Source organism: Oncorhynchus masou, chromosome 13 (genome assembly GCF_036934945.1).
Source record: "Oncorhynchus masou masou isolate Uvic2021 chromosome 13, UVic_Omas_1.1, whole genome shotgun sequence".
Lineage (NCBI taxonomy): Eukaryota > Metazoa > Chordata > Actinopteri > Salmoniformes > Salmonidae > Oncorhynchus > Oncorhynchus masou.
The window spans coordinates 28,269,240-28,283,439 of NC_088224.1; the positions used below are offsets into that span (position 1 = coordinate 28,269,240).

Consider the following 14,200-nt stretch of genomic DNA (forward strand, 5'->3'; position numbering starts at 1 on the left):
CATATTTGGGGAAGCCCGGCTTCCCTTGGCATCCATGAATACACGCCACTGCAGCTGTAGAGCACATACATGAACACTACTGACATGTCTCACTGTACCGGAGCAGAAGTATTGTCAGACTCATTGTATAGTTGTCAGAAGTAGCTGAGGTTTCAATACAAAAGTCAAACATGAGGTATTCAAAGGATGCATGGGGTATTCAAAGGATGCATGGGGTATTCAAAGGATGCGTGAGGTATTCAAAGGATGCATGGGGTATTCAAAGGATGCATGAGGTATTCAAAGGATGCATGAGGTATTCAAAGGATGCATGAGGTATTCAAAGGATGCATGGGGTATTCAAATGATGCATGAGGTATACAAAGGATATCATAGAGCGATGCAGATACAGAAACATGTTAGAAAACACTCCATACTCTGGCCAGTTCTTTAAATAAATATTTTATTGTTGTTGAAAATAAATACATTTTCTTAAAATAGAATCAATAACATTAAAAAAAAACCTTTGGGGGTTGGGAGGTGGGGGGTTAACCCTAAATGAAGTGGTGCAATTTGGAACAAGGATTTTACAATACAATCTCACAAATGTATCCACCATTTTAAGACTTCACTTCCCACAATGCATTCCGTTCTGCTGTACATTCTCAGCGGATGTGTGGAAAAGTGGTGACATTACATCTCTTTTCACAATGTTCACATGCAATCTACTAGGTCTTAAAGCTTCAGGCCTGTCCTGTACCCAAACCCTTGATATAATGAAACTGTTTGTTAGCCTGGGTAATCCAGACTGAATGCTGCACTTAATGGTTAGCCCAGCATTAAGTCTGGTTTTACCATGCAACCTATTTATATCAACACTCCCAATTGTCAAAATGGATGATAAACCCTCATCTCTTGTCATTCAACATATCAACATCAGCCATCAGCCATTCAACAATTACATCTGACAATGTTTTTTGAAAAGTACCTTAATTATGTCAACTTTACCTACATTCTACAGTACAAAGACACCATACATTAGAAGTCTGAAATATTATTGATATAGCTGTAATCAAATGACTTTGAGAGGCTACACCCTCTCTAAGGCTTAAAAGACAAAGACAAATATTATTTTCAGATTGTAATAGATCATTTTTTCATAAGGGGTTGTGAAACTGCCCCAAATAGCCTGGTCCCAGATCTAAGTCCAAGTTATACATAAATAGACTGGTAACAGATAACCCGACCACAAGAAATGACCCGATATGGTTGGGGTTTCGGCCTTTGCAATGATGTGTACTTTCTGTTGTCCATTGTATGTTTGTGCTCAGAGCTCTGCAAAATAGCAGGTCTCCAGGGGCGAGACAGGGTTAAGAGTAGCCTGGAATCCAAACGGAATATTTGCACTTTGTGCAAATAGTGAAGTGAAGTACAGTGAAGTGAAGCTATAGTGAAATAGAACGATATTCCCTTTAGATTCCAGGCTAGAAAAAGAGCTGAGACACCAGTGAGTGTAGCTCTGGAATTGGAACAGATTACCACAATGCATTACAGAGGGAAGCTTTCCCCTTCCCCCAATCCTCTCTTCAACCTCACTGCTCCTCCAACCTCTCTGACATCTCCACAAATAGCTCAACAACAGAACAGGACAGGAAGTTCTTGTACTAGTCACTGGAGCAAAGCAGTAACCTTGCCAAAAACTCATTATGCACAGTGGGCATTGGGGGAAAACACTGCACCACCACAGAAATAGAACGTTTTCTAATTACCAAGGGTACTTCCAAAATGGCACCCTGTTCCCTATATAGTGCACACTACCTTTGAGTGCCAAGTTTTCTAATTACCAAGTTATTGGGGCTGTGATGCTGGATGACCTCAATTAAGACAAGCGTGTGTGAACGAGTGATTTAAATCTAATCAGGAAAGAACCAGTTGAGTAAGCTAATCTATGGAAACAGCAACCAACCTGTGTGTGAGAGCGTGCATGTGTGCGGGTGTGTATTTGTGCATGTCTGTGTGTGTGTTGCTCTGCACTATTGGGTTTGGACCTTTGGTAATGAAATCAATTCCACAGGTAAAGAGAGGCAGCTTTAAACAATGATTAAACCAACCAAGTACTGCTGGAGTAGTGCCTAGCACTATGCTGTGTCCACAGAATGGACTAATGAACGCTGTTCACAGTTCAAGGCAGTTGAAGCAGCCTCCACTGTCCTAGCCTACATACCCAGTCAGCACATTGGCCAAGGTTAGGTTAGAGGACCAAACCCACTCACTACCCTCAAGAATTACATGGCAGGCTTACGCACTCAAGATGTTCACAGAAGGGCAAATCCTAACTCCTACTAAAGTCAAATGATCACTTGGTCACCCATTGATATCAATGCATGACTAAGTACAAATTTGGTGGAAGTTAGGATTCACCCCAGATAGAGCACTAGGTTACTGTACTTCTCACAATCCAACACGTTGTGTTTACGTCTTGTAACTGCCAGTGCTGTTCAAAGTCTAAAGTGAGTTCTATGACTCAGAATGACCTGCGACTGAGAGAGGTTCTGGTTTTCCCCCTGCCTTACCTTCTGTGCCACACTCATAGATACCGGATGTAGAGTAAATAGTCCGCCGTTATGTTATGTGTGTTATTCCTTAAATACTAGTCAGTGTATTCCCTTGCCGCAAGGTCCACCAGTAGACGTAGAGTGTAAAGTAGTCATTGAGGCTCTACTGAACGAGAGCATCTAACTGTTTGAAGGTAGACGCTGGCCCTCAGTGTTCAGAGGAATATTTTAAGACATGCAGGGTGTGTTCTCTGTTCTCTTGCTATAGAGATGCTACTTTGTATTGTGCAGCACTACTTCGCCAGTGATTTGATCAGATTTAATTCAGCAGTAGGAAATAGAGAAACTGCGGACATGTGAGATTCAAGGAAACATAAGTTTTAATGAGAATTATAATGTTGTTCTGATTATGTGATCAGATTATGTCAGGGAGAGGAACCAGATTGCCAGGGTAACACAGTTCATTCCTAACCAATCAGAGACTAATAAACCCCCACCACCCAAGAAAATTGAACCCCATTGGCCCATTCTCTCTCTCAGGCTCTTACTAAAGGAAATGTTAAGGTAACGAGGAAGAAATCCGCCAAGCCTGTTTTGAAGAACCAGCCTTCAACATACACACAATAAAGTTAGGCATATTTTTGAACAACTCTCCCCCCCCAAACAGCCTAATTCATAATCAGACGACCAACTCTATTTGTCAAATGTCCGCTAGCTACTTGGTTGGGTAAATTCATAAATAAATACATTTCTAAAAGCCATAGATCAAATCTAGTAGTCTCAGGTGAAGCTAGTCTTTGTATTGTCTCAGCTTGTCTGTCTCGTCTTCCTGTCCTGCTGAATGAGTCTACATTCGTCCCTCAGGCCTCAGCACACATATTGACACTAGGGCATGGGTGGCAGCCCAGAGGCAGGACGGAAGGCAGTACAGAATTGACAGAGGCCACTGCGCCAGAGAGAGCGCCACCCTGTGGCCGGGCTGGCTGAGCTCAGCTCTCACCGACACTGATGCTGGCCAGCCTGATGCAGAGGATGCTTTCGTTTCCTCTCCTCTCTTTCTGTCCTTACAATTCATCTTAAACCAACAGGTAGGCCTACTATTCACAGGTAGGTCAGTGTGTTCTGTAGATCTACTATACATGGTCACAGATAGATAGCCTAAACTCACACAGAGAGAACTGAAACAATAGTCTGCGTGTCTCCTCTTGTGTGTGCTACTGTGGCTAGTCTGTGGTTCAGTCTTTCTCTGGGCGCCGGCCTGTTTTTACAGCGTCTTTCTTCGTCTGACTGTTGTGTATCTCTCAGCAGCTCACAGTGCTCGGCTGCTGTTTCATATTAACAAAGTCAGGGATGAAGTCAAACTCGTTCTGACACAAGAACAGTTCTGGGAGCTCCTGAACCCGGTCCAGACCCAGCTCCAACACCAGCGCTGTCAGAACCTCCTCATCTATCAGGTCTATGTCCATATTCTGTCCCAGCACCATACCTGGCCCACCCTGACCCATGTGCTGCATGCTGGCCAGCTGGCCTGGCCCTACTCTGTACTGGGCCCCGTTGGCCAGGTGATGGCCCTGGACCGGCCCCAGTGGATGTCCGTGGTACTGGGTGTTGAGTTTCTGGAGGTGCATGGAGGCCATGAGCTGCTGGGAGGTGAGCCCACTGGGGTGGTACTGTTGCTGGGGGTGCTGGGGTTGAGACTGGGGGTGCTGCTGCTGCATGTGGTGGTGCTGCTGTTGTTGTTGATGTGGCTGTTGTTGTTGATGCTGTTGGTTATACATCATCTGGTTCATCTGGTGATGGTGTCCTCCCATCTGTGCACCGTTGACCTGGCCATTCACCTGACCGCTCATCCCAGGCGGCCCCACCATCCCCAGACCGGGCCGCTGCCTCATGGCGGCCTCCATGGAGGTCTGCGGCACCCGGCCGTAGTGCATGACCTGGCCGTTGGGAAGGGTGCGGAGGCCGGGTTGCGGCACGGCGTGCTGTGGAGGGCCACCCATTCCCCCCATCCTGTAGCCATGGAGGGCCGTCGCAGGGCCGTGGGACATGGGCATCATCATGTGGTCTGCCATGGTTTCTCTATCACCCTGCAGGAGGAAGGACAATGTTTATGTTAGTTATGATGATGACTCTGTATAAGAACATTTACAAGGAAACCTTTACTGTCACCCTGCGGAGGAGGAGGAGCAATGTTGTTGTTAGCGGTGCTTCAGTCCAGAGCCTTTTAGTTGCGAAAGAATCAGGCGTGCTCGTAGTCGAATAGATGAATAAGAGGATCGATTGACATTCAAAGAGAGGTTTGGGAAGCACTGACAAACATACAGCGGTTAAGAGCACTGGGGCAGTAACTGAAAGGTTGATGGTTCGAATCCCTGAGCCAACAAGGTGGAAAAATCTTCTGTTCTTCCCATGAACAAAGCAGTTAACCCCCAACAACAACTGCTCCCGGGGCACCGATGACCTCAATTAAGGCAACCCTGGATCTTTCTGATTCAGAGGGGTTGGGTTAAATGTGGAAGACACATTTCGGTTGAATGGATTCAGTTGTACAACTGACTAGGTGTCTGCCTAGTTCATTAGATCAATGAGAGACACAGCTCCCGGAGAACATAAAATTCCCAGCACTACCCCATGCCATGACTTTTAACAGTGAGTGATTCCATAGAGATAGACAGTGTACTATGAGTGATTCAAACAGTGTTGAGTCAGTAATCTATTCAGATGACGTTTGGGGGCCATTTACACTTTCGATTGTTTAACCATCATTTCGACCACAGCAACATTACGCATAGCCTACTGCCTGTATCTGCTGCCAGTATGTAGCCTATTACACGATCGGAAATACCAGTCATACCTTTGTCGTTGAACGGACGCAGAAGAGCGCATGTCGAATTTTAATCGGTAGATACATAGTAATAAATAAGGTACTGCATGCACAATGATAGCGAGAGCATCCGCGCGAAAGGAAACCAACGTTTACAAACATTTCGTTAGGCACAAGCAGTGATAAATGGACAATATGTTCATTACGATCTGTGCTTATAGGAAAAATACAATGGAAATAAAAATTAAAGACAAACACCCTACGATGTATTAATTCAAAACGGAATCTGTATTTGTGCCATCTCTGTAACAGTTAAAAATGGCACAACAACGCATAATTTCCCCACACACAATTACGCAAGGTAAAACAATTAATGACATTCTTAATAACGTACATGTCTCTATCACCGCATAAACACGATATGATGGTCGATCCATTGGATATCATAGGAGTGTGGCTCTGTCTTTTCACTGTCTGCTTCAAAACAAAGCATGTCGTGTTTCTTTCTTCTCTTTCCCCCAGAAATGAACTCCAGTGCCCCTGGCGCTCAGGTTTCCGTTCAAACCTCTTTGTGCTTTATCTATACAAATTTAAAAAACTACGATCCGATGCAGCATTGTTTCTAAACCCACAATCATTTAGAGAGAATCGTCAACAGGGTATGTATGGTCAACAGCGGAACAAAATCCATACAATTGTGTTTGGGCCATGCAAGCGTGAACGTTTGGGCATTTTAACATTCATTCCGTCTATGTCACATTTTGCAAAAGGCTAAAAGGGGAGCAACAAAGAATGATCAAGATATTTTTTGTAGGTGAATTATTACACACTATATCTAAATTTTTACGCTTCAGTTTACCCGTGTATTATAGGTATTTGCATAGGGACCAGATTTCATTGAACAGTAAATACTTTTGATACCACATTACAACAAAAATAATAATCCGGTTTAAATCAACTCGGTCTGGCAATATATACGGTTCAATCGTTTAGTAATTTATCATACAGTATCACTATGCACTATAGCCGGCATATGAACAATCGGTTAGGTAAGAAACCGTAAATAAAACGAACAATGGTTCTCCTACCTTCCCCTCAGTAATAGGACAGTCTCTCTCTCTACAACGAATGCCCCCCTCACAAGACAACACTTACCAGCTAAATGGCCCTGCTCTGAAGTTCTCTCGTTCTCTTTCTGCTATTGGATCTCCGTCTTTACTTCCAAAGGCGATGCGCCAAATACATGTATTTCATCGAATTAAAACGATCGGTGCTCTCTAGTGCACTGTGAGGCGAGCGAGAATCCGTCACCAGAGTTACTTTTCTGGGTCAGCTCCGGGATTATATACATGTATAAACCAACCAGCGGAGAAGGAAAGAAGGAGAGGTGGAGCTACTGTCGTCTCTGTATCCTTTGTTCCGATTGGTTCGGTTTGTGACCCTACAGACTTAGCGCACGTTGGACAATTCATTAACTGCTCCTGACAATTTCTTAAATGTTGGCGTTAGGTAGCCTACGAATCCTTTGTATAACACGCATTTGATGTGGCCTCATATATTTTGTAGCCTCCTAGGGGACAATTATTGTGGCTAGTAAAGGATATGGTGTCAACAGAGAGCAGAGAGTACGTTGTACAAACCCCCCAATAGGGTACTACATTGTTATGACACTGGTATGTATGTCAACAATAATCATTATCATATGCATAATACTTTCATCAACAAATAGCCTATATACTAGACAAGTATTTCATGTTTTACAACATTCTCTATGTTACAAATTAGAGTCCGGTTTCATTGAGGCCTACAGTATGTTTTCGAAATACAATATGAATGACAAATTACTGATTAATTTCACTATTCATTTCAGATTACAGTCACAGAATCAATCAGAGCTGGCTATTAGAGACAGACAACGGTAGGCTCTGGTGCGTGCTATGCAAATGTGTTGTTGCAGAGAGACAGGGCCTGGTGATACATATGCATGTGAACAGCAACCCCCCCAGAGAGAGAGAGCCTGCTGGCATGAAACTGGTGCTAATGACATGACACCTCATTCAGCTCAGCACACCATGGTTGAACAGAAACAAAAACCATAGAAGAAGATGGTTGAACAGAAACCATAGAAGTAGAGAGTGACTGTCTAATTTACAGGCACAATGGCTGGGTGCTCATTCTCTCCTCTCTGTCCCCTTCACCCTCTCTCTCTCGCTCTCTCTCTCCCTCTGTTCACAGAGCGATTGATGCTCGTAGTCCCCTCATCATAACTTACTTCTCTTATATCACAGTGGAGAGTCCAAAGAGTCAAGACCTCTCTGCAGAGACATGGCATCCACTGATGTTGAAACACACACACACACACACACACACACACACACACACACACACACACACCCTTTTGTGCTGAAGAATGTGTCCTATTCTTGGGCCCCAGAGTCGGCCAGACTCCCAGCCTCTCTGTCTATTCAGCAGCTAGGCCATTGTGCTCTGTTCTGTTCCGGGGTTGAGGAGACGACACTGAGGAGGATGGTCTACTCTGATCTGTCTGTTTGGGTGCAACATAACTAGCTCAGTAGATTTAAAGGGAGTGCCCTCTTCTAAACTGACATTGTCATTATTTACAATGCAAATGAATGCTCCACCCCATCCCCCGACTCAGTCAGACACCCTGCTGTCTATTGCCGGATCTGCAAGGTCTTGCACTGACATAGGGCCTGTTACACTATCAACCTACTAATATAGCTGCACTTGATATGCTGAATCAAATCCAAATGTATGTGTTATGTAGCATGTGAAAAATAACATTTGATTTGATTTGCTAAGCTATGTCCAAATACGGCATTGGAGGCAGGTTTTTTGAATGAAACCTTTTTTGTTGTTGATTGTGCATTGACCCCAGTGTTGTAATGGCTTAAGTTCAATGTACGTTTTATAATAGGACCTACAAATTGGGGGCCTTTGGCCTGAGTTTAGTGTCTTTTCACAGGTGTTGAGGGGAGAAACATTTGTCCTCCAGTTCCCTGTTGATTGGCTGAATGGTGTCAAGTCAAGTCTGGATCAGCATGTCCTGCTCAAAGCTGCCTGGGCTGCATAGCGTAATAACCTGGTAAATTTAGACTCTTGTTCATTTAGCCTTGTCTTGTCTTCTGAGGATTCTAGTGGATCCAATCAGAGCAAAGAGACTCAAATATCAAGAAGCTCAAAATCTTACATTCAGACAATTCGCGTTATTTTAGGTTTATAATATAGACTTGTGAAAATTGTGAAAGTCTCTCTCATGTCTATTTCGAATACATCAGGTTTTAACATATTTTTATATACTTTTAAAATTAAGGATTCTCGCAATGCCTATAGGTGAATTGCATCTAAGAAGTGACCATTTAAGAAATGACCCATAAATGTGTTTCTATCTGAGATGGAGTTAATGTTAGATTATCTACATGCAAAAACAAGGATGTATAGAATATGTTTATATTACTCTGCTAGAACAAAAAGAGGAATTACTTTTAAGTACAGATAAGGCACTGTACTCATTATCTCATCCCCCACCCTCTCCCTCCCTATCTCCCTCGCCTTCCCACCCTCTTCCCTCCCTATCTCTCTTGCCTTCCCTCTCTCTTCTTCCTCTTGTCTCTATCCCTCCCCCTATCTCCCTCACCTTCCCTCTCTGTCCCCTTCCTATCTCTATCACCTTCCCTCTATCTCTCTCCCTTTCTCTCTCTCTCTCCCCCCTCTCTCTCTCTCTCTCTCTCTCTCTCTCTCTGTCATTCCCTATATATTCTTCTCTCACCATATTCTCCAGATTTCACATTACCCACTGCATTCTAGTCATCTCTATGCTACAGACACATGCTCCCCCCCCTCCCCACCTCTGTCTATCCGGGCCCTCACATCCCCCTGTTCACATAATCTTCTTTTGTATTCATATTCCAATGAGCTTTTCAATGGCATTATATGTCGTCAAAACACGATTAATGTCGTTTTAGCCAAAGCAATTATTGCTTGCACACCCAAAGTACCACATGCAAGGCCAATCACAATAGACTACTCAGGCTACTGCTCCTACGCTAGGGCAGTGTCCCAAGTGGCACCACATTCTCTACATATTGCACTACTTTTGACCAGGGCCCATATGGAATAGGGTGCTATTTGGGAAGCAAAGCAGCCATAGACTTGCCCTTATGCAAAGAGAGAGGCAGAAAGGAAAAATACTTGTTAAAAAAGGTAATTGAAATAAAATGTCCACTTACATCAAATAAAATGTGTGCTTTTATCCATGTAGTGGCAGAATACATGGCATCTTAGTTTGATTTGATATATTAGGATCCAAGTTGAGCACTATGTAGGGAATCAACACACCACACTAACCCCTTCCCCCTATCACCTCCACAGGACAAATCCCCTTCACAAACATATGCACAAAAACACACACACTCCTCTCCGTCCCACCCCACCTGGGGGAGGTGCAACCCACCTGCTGCACCATGTAACAGCAGGTAGTCTAGTGGTTAGAGCATTGGGCCAGTAACTGAAAGGTTGCTAGATCAAATCTCCGAGCTGACAAGGTAAAAATCTGTCGTTCTGCCCCTGAACAAGGCAGTTAACCCACTGTTCCTAGCCCGTCATTGTAAATAAGAATGTCTTCTTAACTGACTTGCCTAGTTAATTAAACAGGGATTGGGGCATAATGTTGTTTTACTAAATGTGTGTGTGTGTTTCCATGCATGTGTGTGTGTGTGAGTGAGTGAGTAAGTGAGGGGAATGGCCAACATCCCCTCTCAGTAGATTCCTGTGTCTCCTGGTCAGTGGTGGTTGTGATTCCATTTGTCTGTCATTAGCCCCCTGCATAGTTGCCTTTTAGGATTGGATGGCCCTCCACCCTGCCTTCACTAGGCCTGGCCTACCAACATCAGCCTGTAGTTAAGTGTTTCATTATTATCCCCAGTAGAAAATTGACAATGTTAAACTATCTCAAAAAATAACAACTAAAATAAGTTACACGCAAAATGCACTGCAATGCAGTTAAGATAATAGTGTTAAGAAAATATATAAAAAATAAAATAACACAATAAAATAACAATAAGAAGGCTATAAACAGGGGGTTCTGGTACCGAGTCAATGTGCAGGGGTACAGGTTAGTCCAGGTCATTAATATATGTAGGTAGGGGTAAAGTGACTATGCATAGATAATAAACAGAGAGTAGCAGCAGTGTAAAAACAAATGGGGGGTGTCAATGCAAATAGTCTGGTGGTCATTTGATTAGTTGTTCAGCAGTCTTATGGCTTGGGGGTAGAAGCTGTTAAGAAGTCTTTTGGACCTAGACTTGGCGCTCCAGTACTGATTGCCGTGTGGTAGCAGAGAGAACAGTCTATGACTTAGGTGACTGGAGTCTTTGATAGCTCCGATTTGCCAAAAACACAGCAGACGAGCAGACTTTAATCCTGTGATACACTCTCTCAATTCAATTACATGGGCATTATTGGCATTGGAAACACATGTTTATATTGCCAAATCAAGTGAAATAGACAATAAACAATAGGAAAATAAACAAGGGAAAAAACAATCAGAAATTAACGGGAAAATTACACACTTAAAACAAAAGTTTTAAAGGAATGTAGACATTTCAAATGTTATATTATACAGTGTTGTATCAATGTGCAACTACTTGAAGTAGAAAAGGAAAATAAATAAACGGAAAAATATAGGTTGCATTTACAATGGTGTTTGTGCTTTACTTTTCTTGTGGCAACAGGTCACACATGTTGCTGCTGTGGTGACACTGTGGTATTTCACCTAATAGATATGGGAGTTTATCAAAATTGAATTTGTTTGCAAATTCTTTGTGGGTCTGTGTAATCTGAGGGAAATATGTGTCTCTAATATGGTCATACATTTGGCAGGAGGTTAGGAGGTATAAGGGCACAAAGCGAGACCCAGATGCAGATACGGGAGACAGATAGTTTGAGTCTTGATATTTATTAATAATCCAAAAGTGGTAGGCAAGAGAATGGTTGTGGACAGGCAGTAGGTCAAAACCAGTTCAGCGTCCAAGAGGTACATAGTGGCAGGCAGGCTCGAGGTCAGGGCAGGCAGAATGGTCAGGCGGGCAGGGTACGGAGTCCAGAAAACAGGCAAGGGTCAAAAACCGGGAGGACTAGCAAGGGAGAATAGAAGCAGGAGTACGGGAAAAACACTGGTTGACTTCAAAAACATACAAGACGGACTGACACAGAGAGACAGGAAATAATAAGCAACACCTGGAGGGGGTGGAGACAATCACAAGACAAGTGAAACAGATCAGGGTGTGAGAGGAGGAGCAGCTTGGTTTCCACCTCATTTTGTGCACAGTAGGCACATAGCCTGTCTTCTCTTGAGAGCCAGGTCTGCCTATGGCGGCCTCGCTCGATAGCAAGGCCATGCTCACTGAGTCTGTACTTCCTTAAGTTTGGGTCAGTCACAGTGGTCAGGTATTCTGCCACTGTGTACTCTCTGTTAAAGGCCAAATAACATTCCAGTTTGCTCTGTGTTTTGGTTGATTCTTTTTCATGTGTCAAGTAATTATCTTTACATTTTTTCATGATTTGGTTGGGTCCCACTTTGTTGCTGTCCTGGGGCTCTGTGGGGTCTGTTTGTGTTTGTGAACAGAGCCCTAGGACCAGCTGGCTGAGGGGACTCTTCTCCAGGTTCATCTCTGTGTAGGTGATGGCTTTGTTATGGATGGTTTGGGAATCGCTTTCTTTTAGATGGTTGAAGAATTTATTTGCTATTTTCTGGATTCTGATAATTCGCTGGAATAGTCCTAATTCAGGTCTGCATGTATTATTTCGTGTTTTACATTGTACTCTGGGGATACATTTGCATAATTCTGCATGCAGAGACTCAGTTTGGTGTTTGTCCCATTTTGTGAATACTTGGTTTGTGAGTAGACCCCACAACCTCTCCCTGTCTCTCTGTCTCCCTCTCTCTCTCTCTCTGGCTCTCTCTGTTATCTGAACTCTAGTGGTTGGACTTTAGCTGAGAGCATAAGGTCCAGTCCAGCACCATGCTATTGTTAGCATTCATGGAATGTTGTTTTTCCAGACTCCACCCGTTTTATTTGCTCGCTGTCTGGTCATGTTTGGGAGGTTGGTGGCTGGAGTGGCCTCAACCTCTCTCTGTCTCTTGGAGAGAGCTGCCTGAAAGTGTCCAGCCTTGTGAACTACAATAACTGGGAAGACTGTTGTCACTCTGTATGCTTTTCAGCAGTACATAGTGTCAAGAAGGTAAGAAGAGTCTCTCTCCCGCACTCTCCCACTCTTGCTCTCTCCGGCGCCCTCCCTCTCTCTCAAAATATTGTCAGACTGATATGTTATAGTAGCCTAATGACATTTCCTTGTCCAGAAAACCCTTGTACAGTTCCTCTACCATGCTAGTTGGCAACATCAAGTCAGCTGCTCGTGGTCTTCCTCCATAACACCAACAGTAAGAGAGAAGTGGAGAGTTTTGTGGTACACACCATCCAACAAAATGCTTAATTGCAGGTTCCTTCTCAACAATGCAACAACAATAAGAAACAATAAAATATGAGAATACGAACATAAAGGGCATGGCAGTGGAATAGAATAATACAGTTTAGCATAAGTATAATAAAGGAAAGCTCAATTTATAGTCCAATATTTACATGTGTATTAGACTGTATTTGGGGAGGACCCGGGGCTCTGAACCCACTATATTAATTTAGGGACAGGTCGAAAAGCATTAAACATTTGTGGCAATTTAGCTAGCTAGCTTGCTGTTGCTAGCTAATTTGTGCTTGGTAAACCAAGTTAGTTTCTAGTAATCTCTCCTCCTTCATGCTTCTTCTTCTTCTTTGGACTTTATATGACAGTTGGCAACCAACTTTAAGGTCCATTACCACTACCAACTGGACTGGAGTGTGGACCTCAGTTCATCGTTATGATGTGTTATGACCGTGTGAATAGCAATGAAAATGGCATCTTCCGTGGATCTGTTGGAGTGGTAGGTAAATTGGAGTGGCTCCAATGTCCACTCCGGACTTTTTCCTTTAAAGAGTCTGACGAGAAGGATATGCCGCTTTCACTGGAACAGGACCAGATCCACGTCTTTTGTGTGAAGAAAAGATGCCGGAAAAGTGAATGCAGATCGGGGATTCTTCTGAGAATCTGGAGGCGAGCAGGTAAACTCCCAATTTCTTCCATTCTCCTTGCTAACGTGCAATAAAATTGATGACCTATTATTAAGATTATCCTACCAATGGGACATTAAAAACGGTAACATCTTATGTTTCACAGAGACGTGGCTGAACGAAGAAACGGACAATATAGAGCTAGCGGGATTTTCCATTCACCGGCAGAACAGAACCTCTCCTCTGGTAAGACGAGGGGTGGGGGTGTGTGTCTTTTTGTCAATAACAGCTGGTGCGTGATGTCTAATATTAAAGAAGTCTCGAGGTATTGCTTGACTGAGGTAGATTACCTTATGATAAGCTGTTGACCACACTATCTACCAAGAGAGTTCTCATCTGTATTATTCGTAGCCGTCTATTTACCAATACAAAGCGAAGCTGGCACTAAGTCCGCTCAAAACCAACTCTATAAGGCCATAAGCAAAGAAGAAAATGCTCACACAGAGGCGGCGCTCCTAGTGGCTGGGGACTTTAATGCAGGCAAACGTAAATCAGTTTTACCAAATATTTACCAGCATGTCACATGTGCAACCAGGGGGGGACAAAATCCTAGACCACCTTTACTCCACACACAGAGATGCTTACAAAGCTCTCCCCCGCCCACCATTTGGCAAATCTGACCATAATTATATCCTCCTGACTCCTACTTACAAGAA

The 14,200-nt window shown here is 43.5% G+C and overlaps 1 protein-coding gene across 1 annotated transcript; it reads right to left on the minus strand.

The window, feature by feature from the left end:
• Window positions 1–425: 425 nt before the first annotated feature.
• On the minus strand, window positions 426–6,703 carry LOC135552051 (cbp/p300-interacting transactivator 3-like). The gene is made up of 2 exons (XM_064983425.1): window positions 6,514–6,703; window positions 426–4,621 (listed from the first exon to the last, which is right to left on the minus strand). The coding sequence occupies exon 2, from the start codon at window positions 4,604–4,606 to the stop codon at window positions 3,836–3,838; it is 771 nt and encodes a 256-aa protein (XP_064839497.1). The 5' UTR covers window positions 4,607–4,621; window positions 6,514–6,703; the 3' UTR covers window positions 426–3,835.
• Window positions 6,704–14,200: the final 7,497 nt, after the last annotated feature.

What these genes read in the sequence shown, in the direction of transcription:
- LOC135552051 (XM_064983425.1), bottom strand. Translation starts at nt 4,606, where the DNA reads ATGGCAGACCACATGATGATGCCCATGTCCCACGGCCCTGCGACGGCC.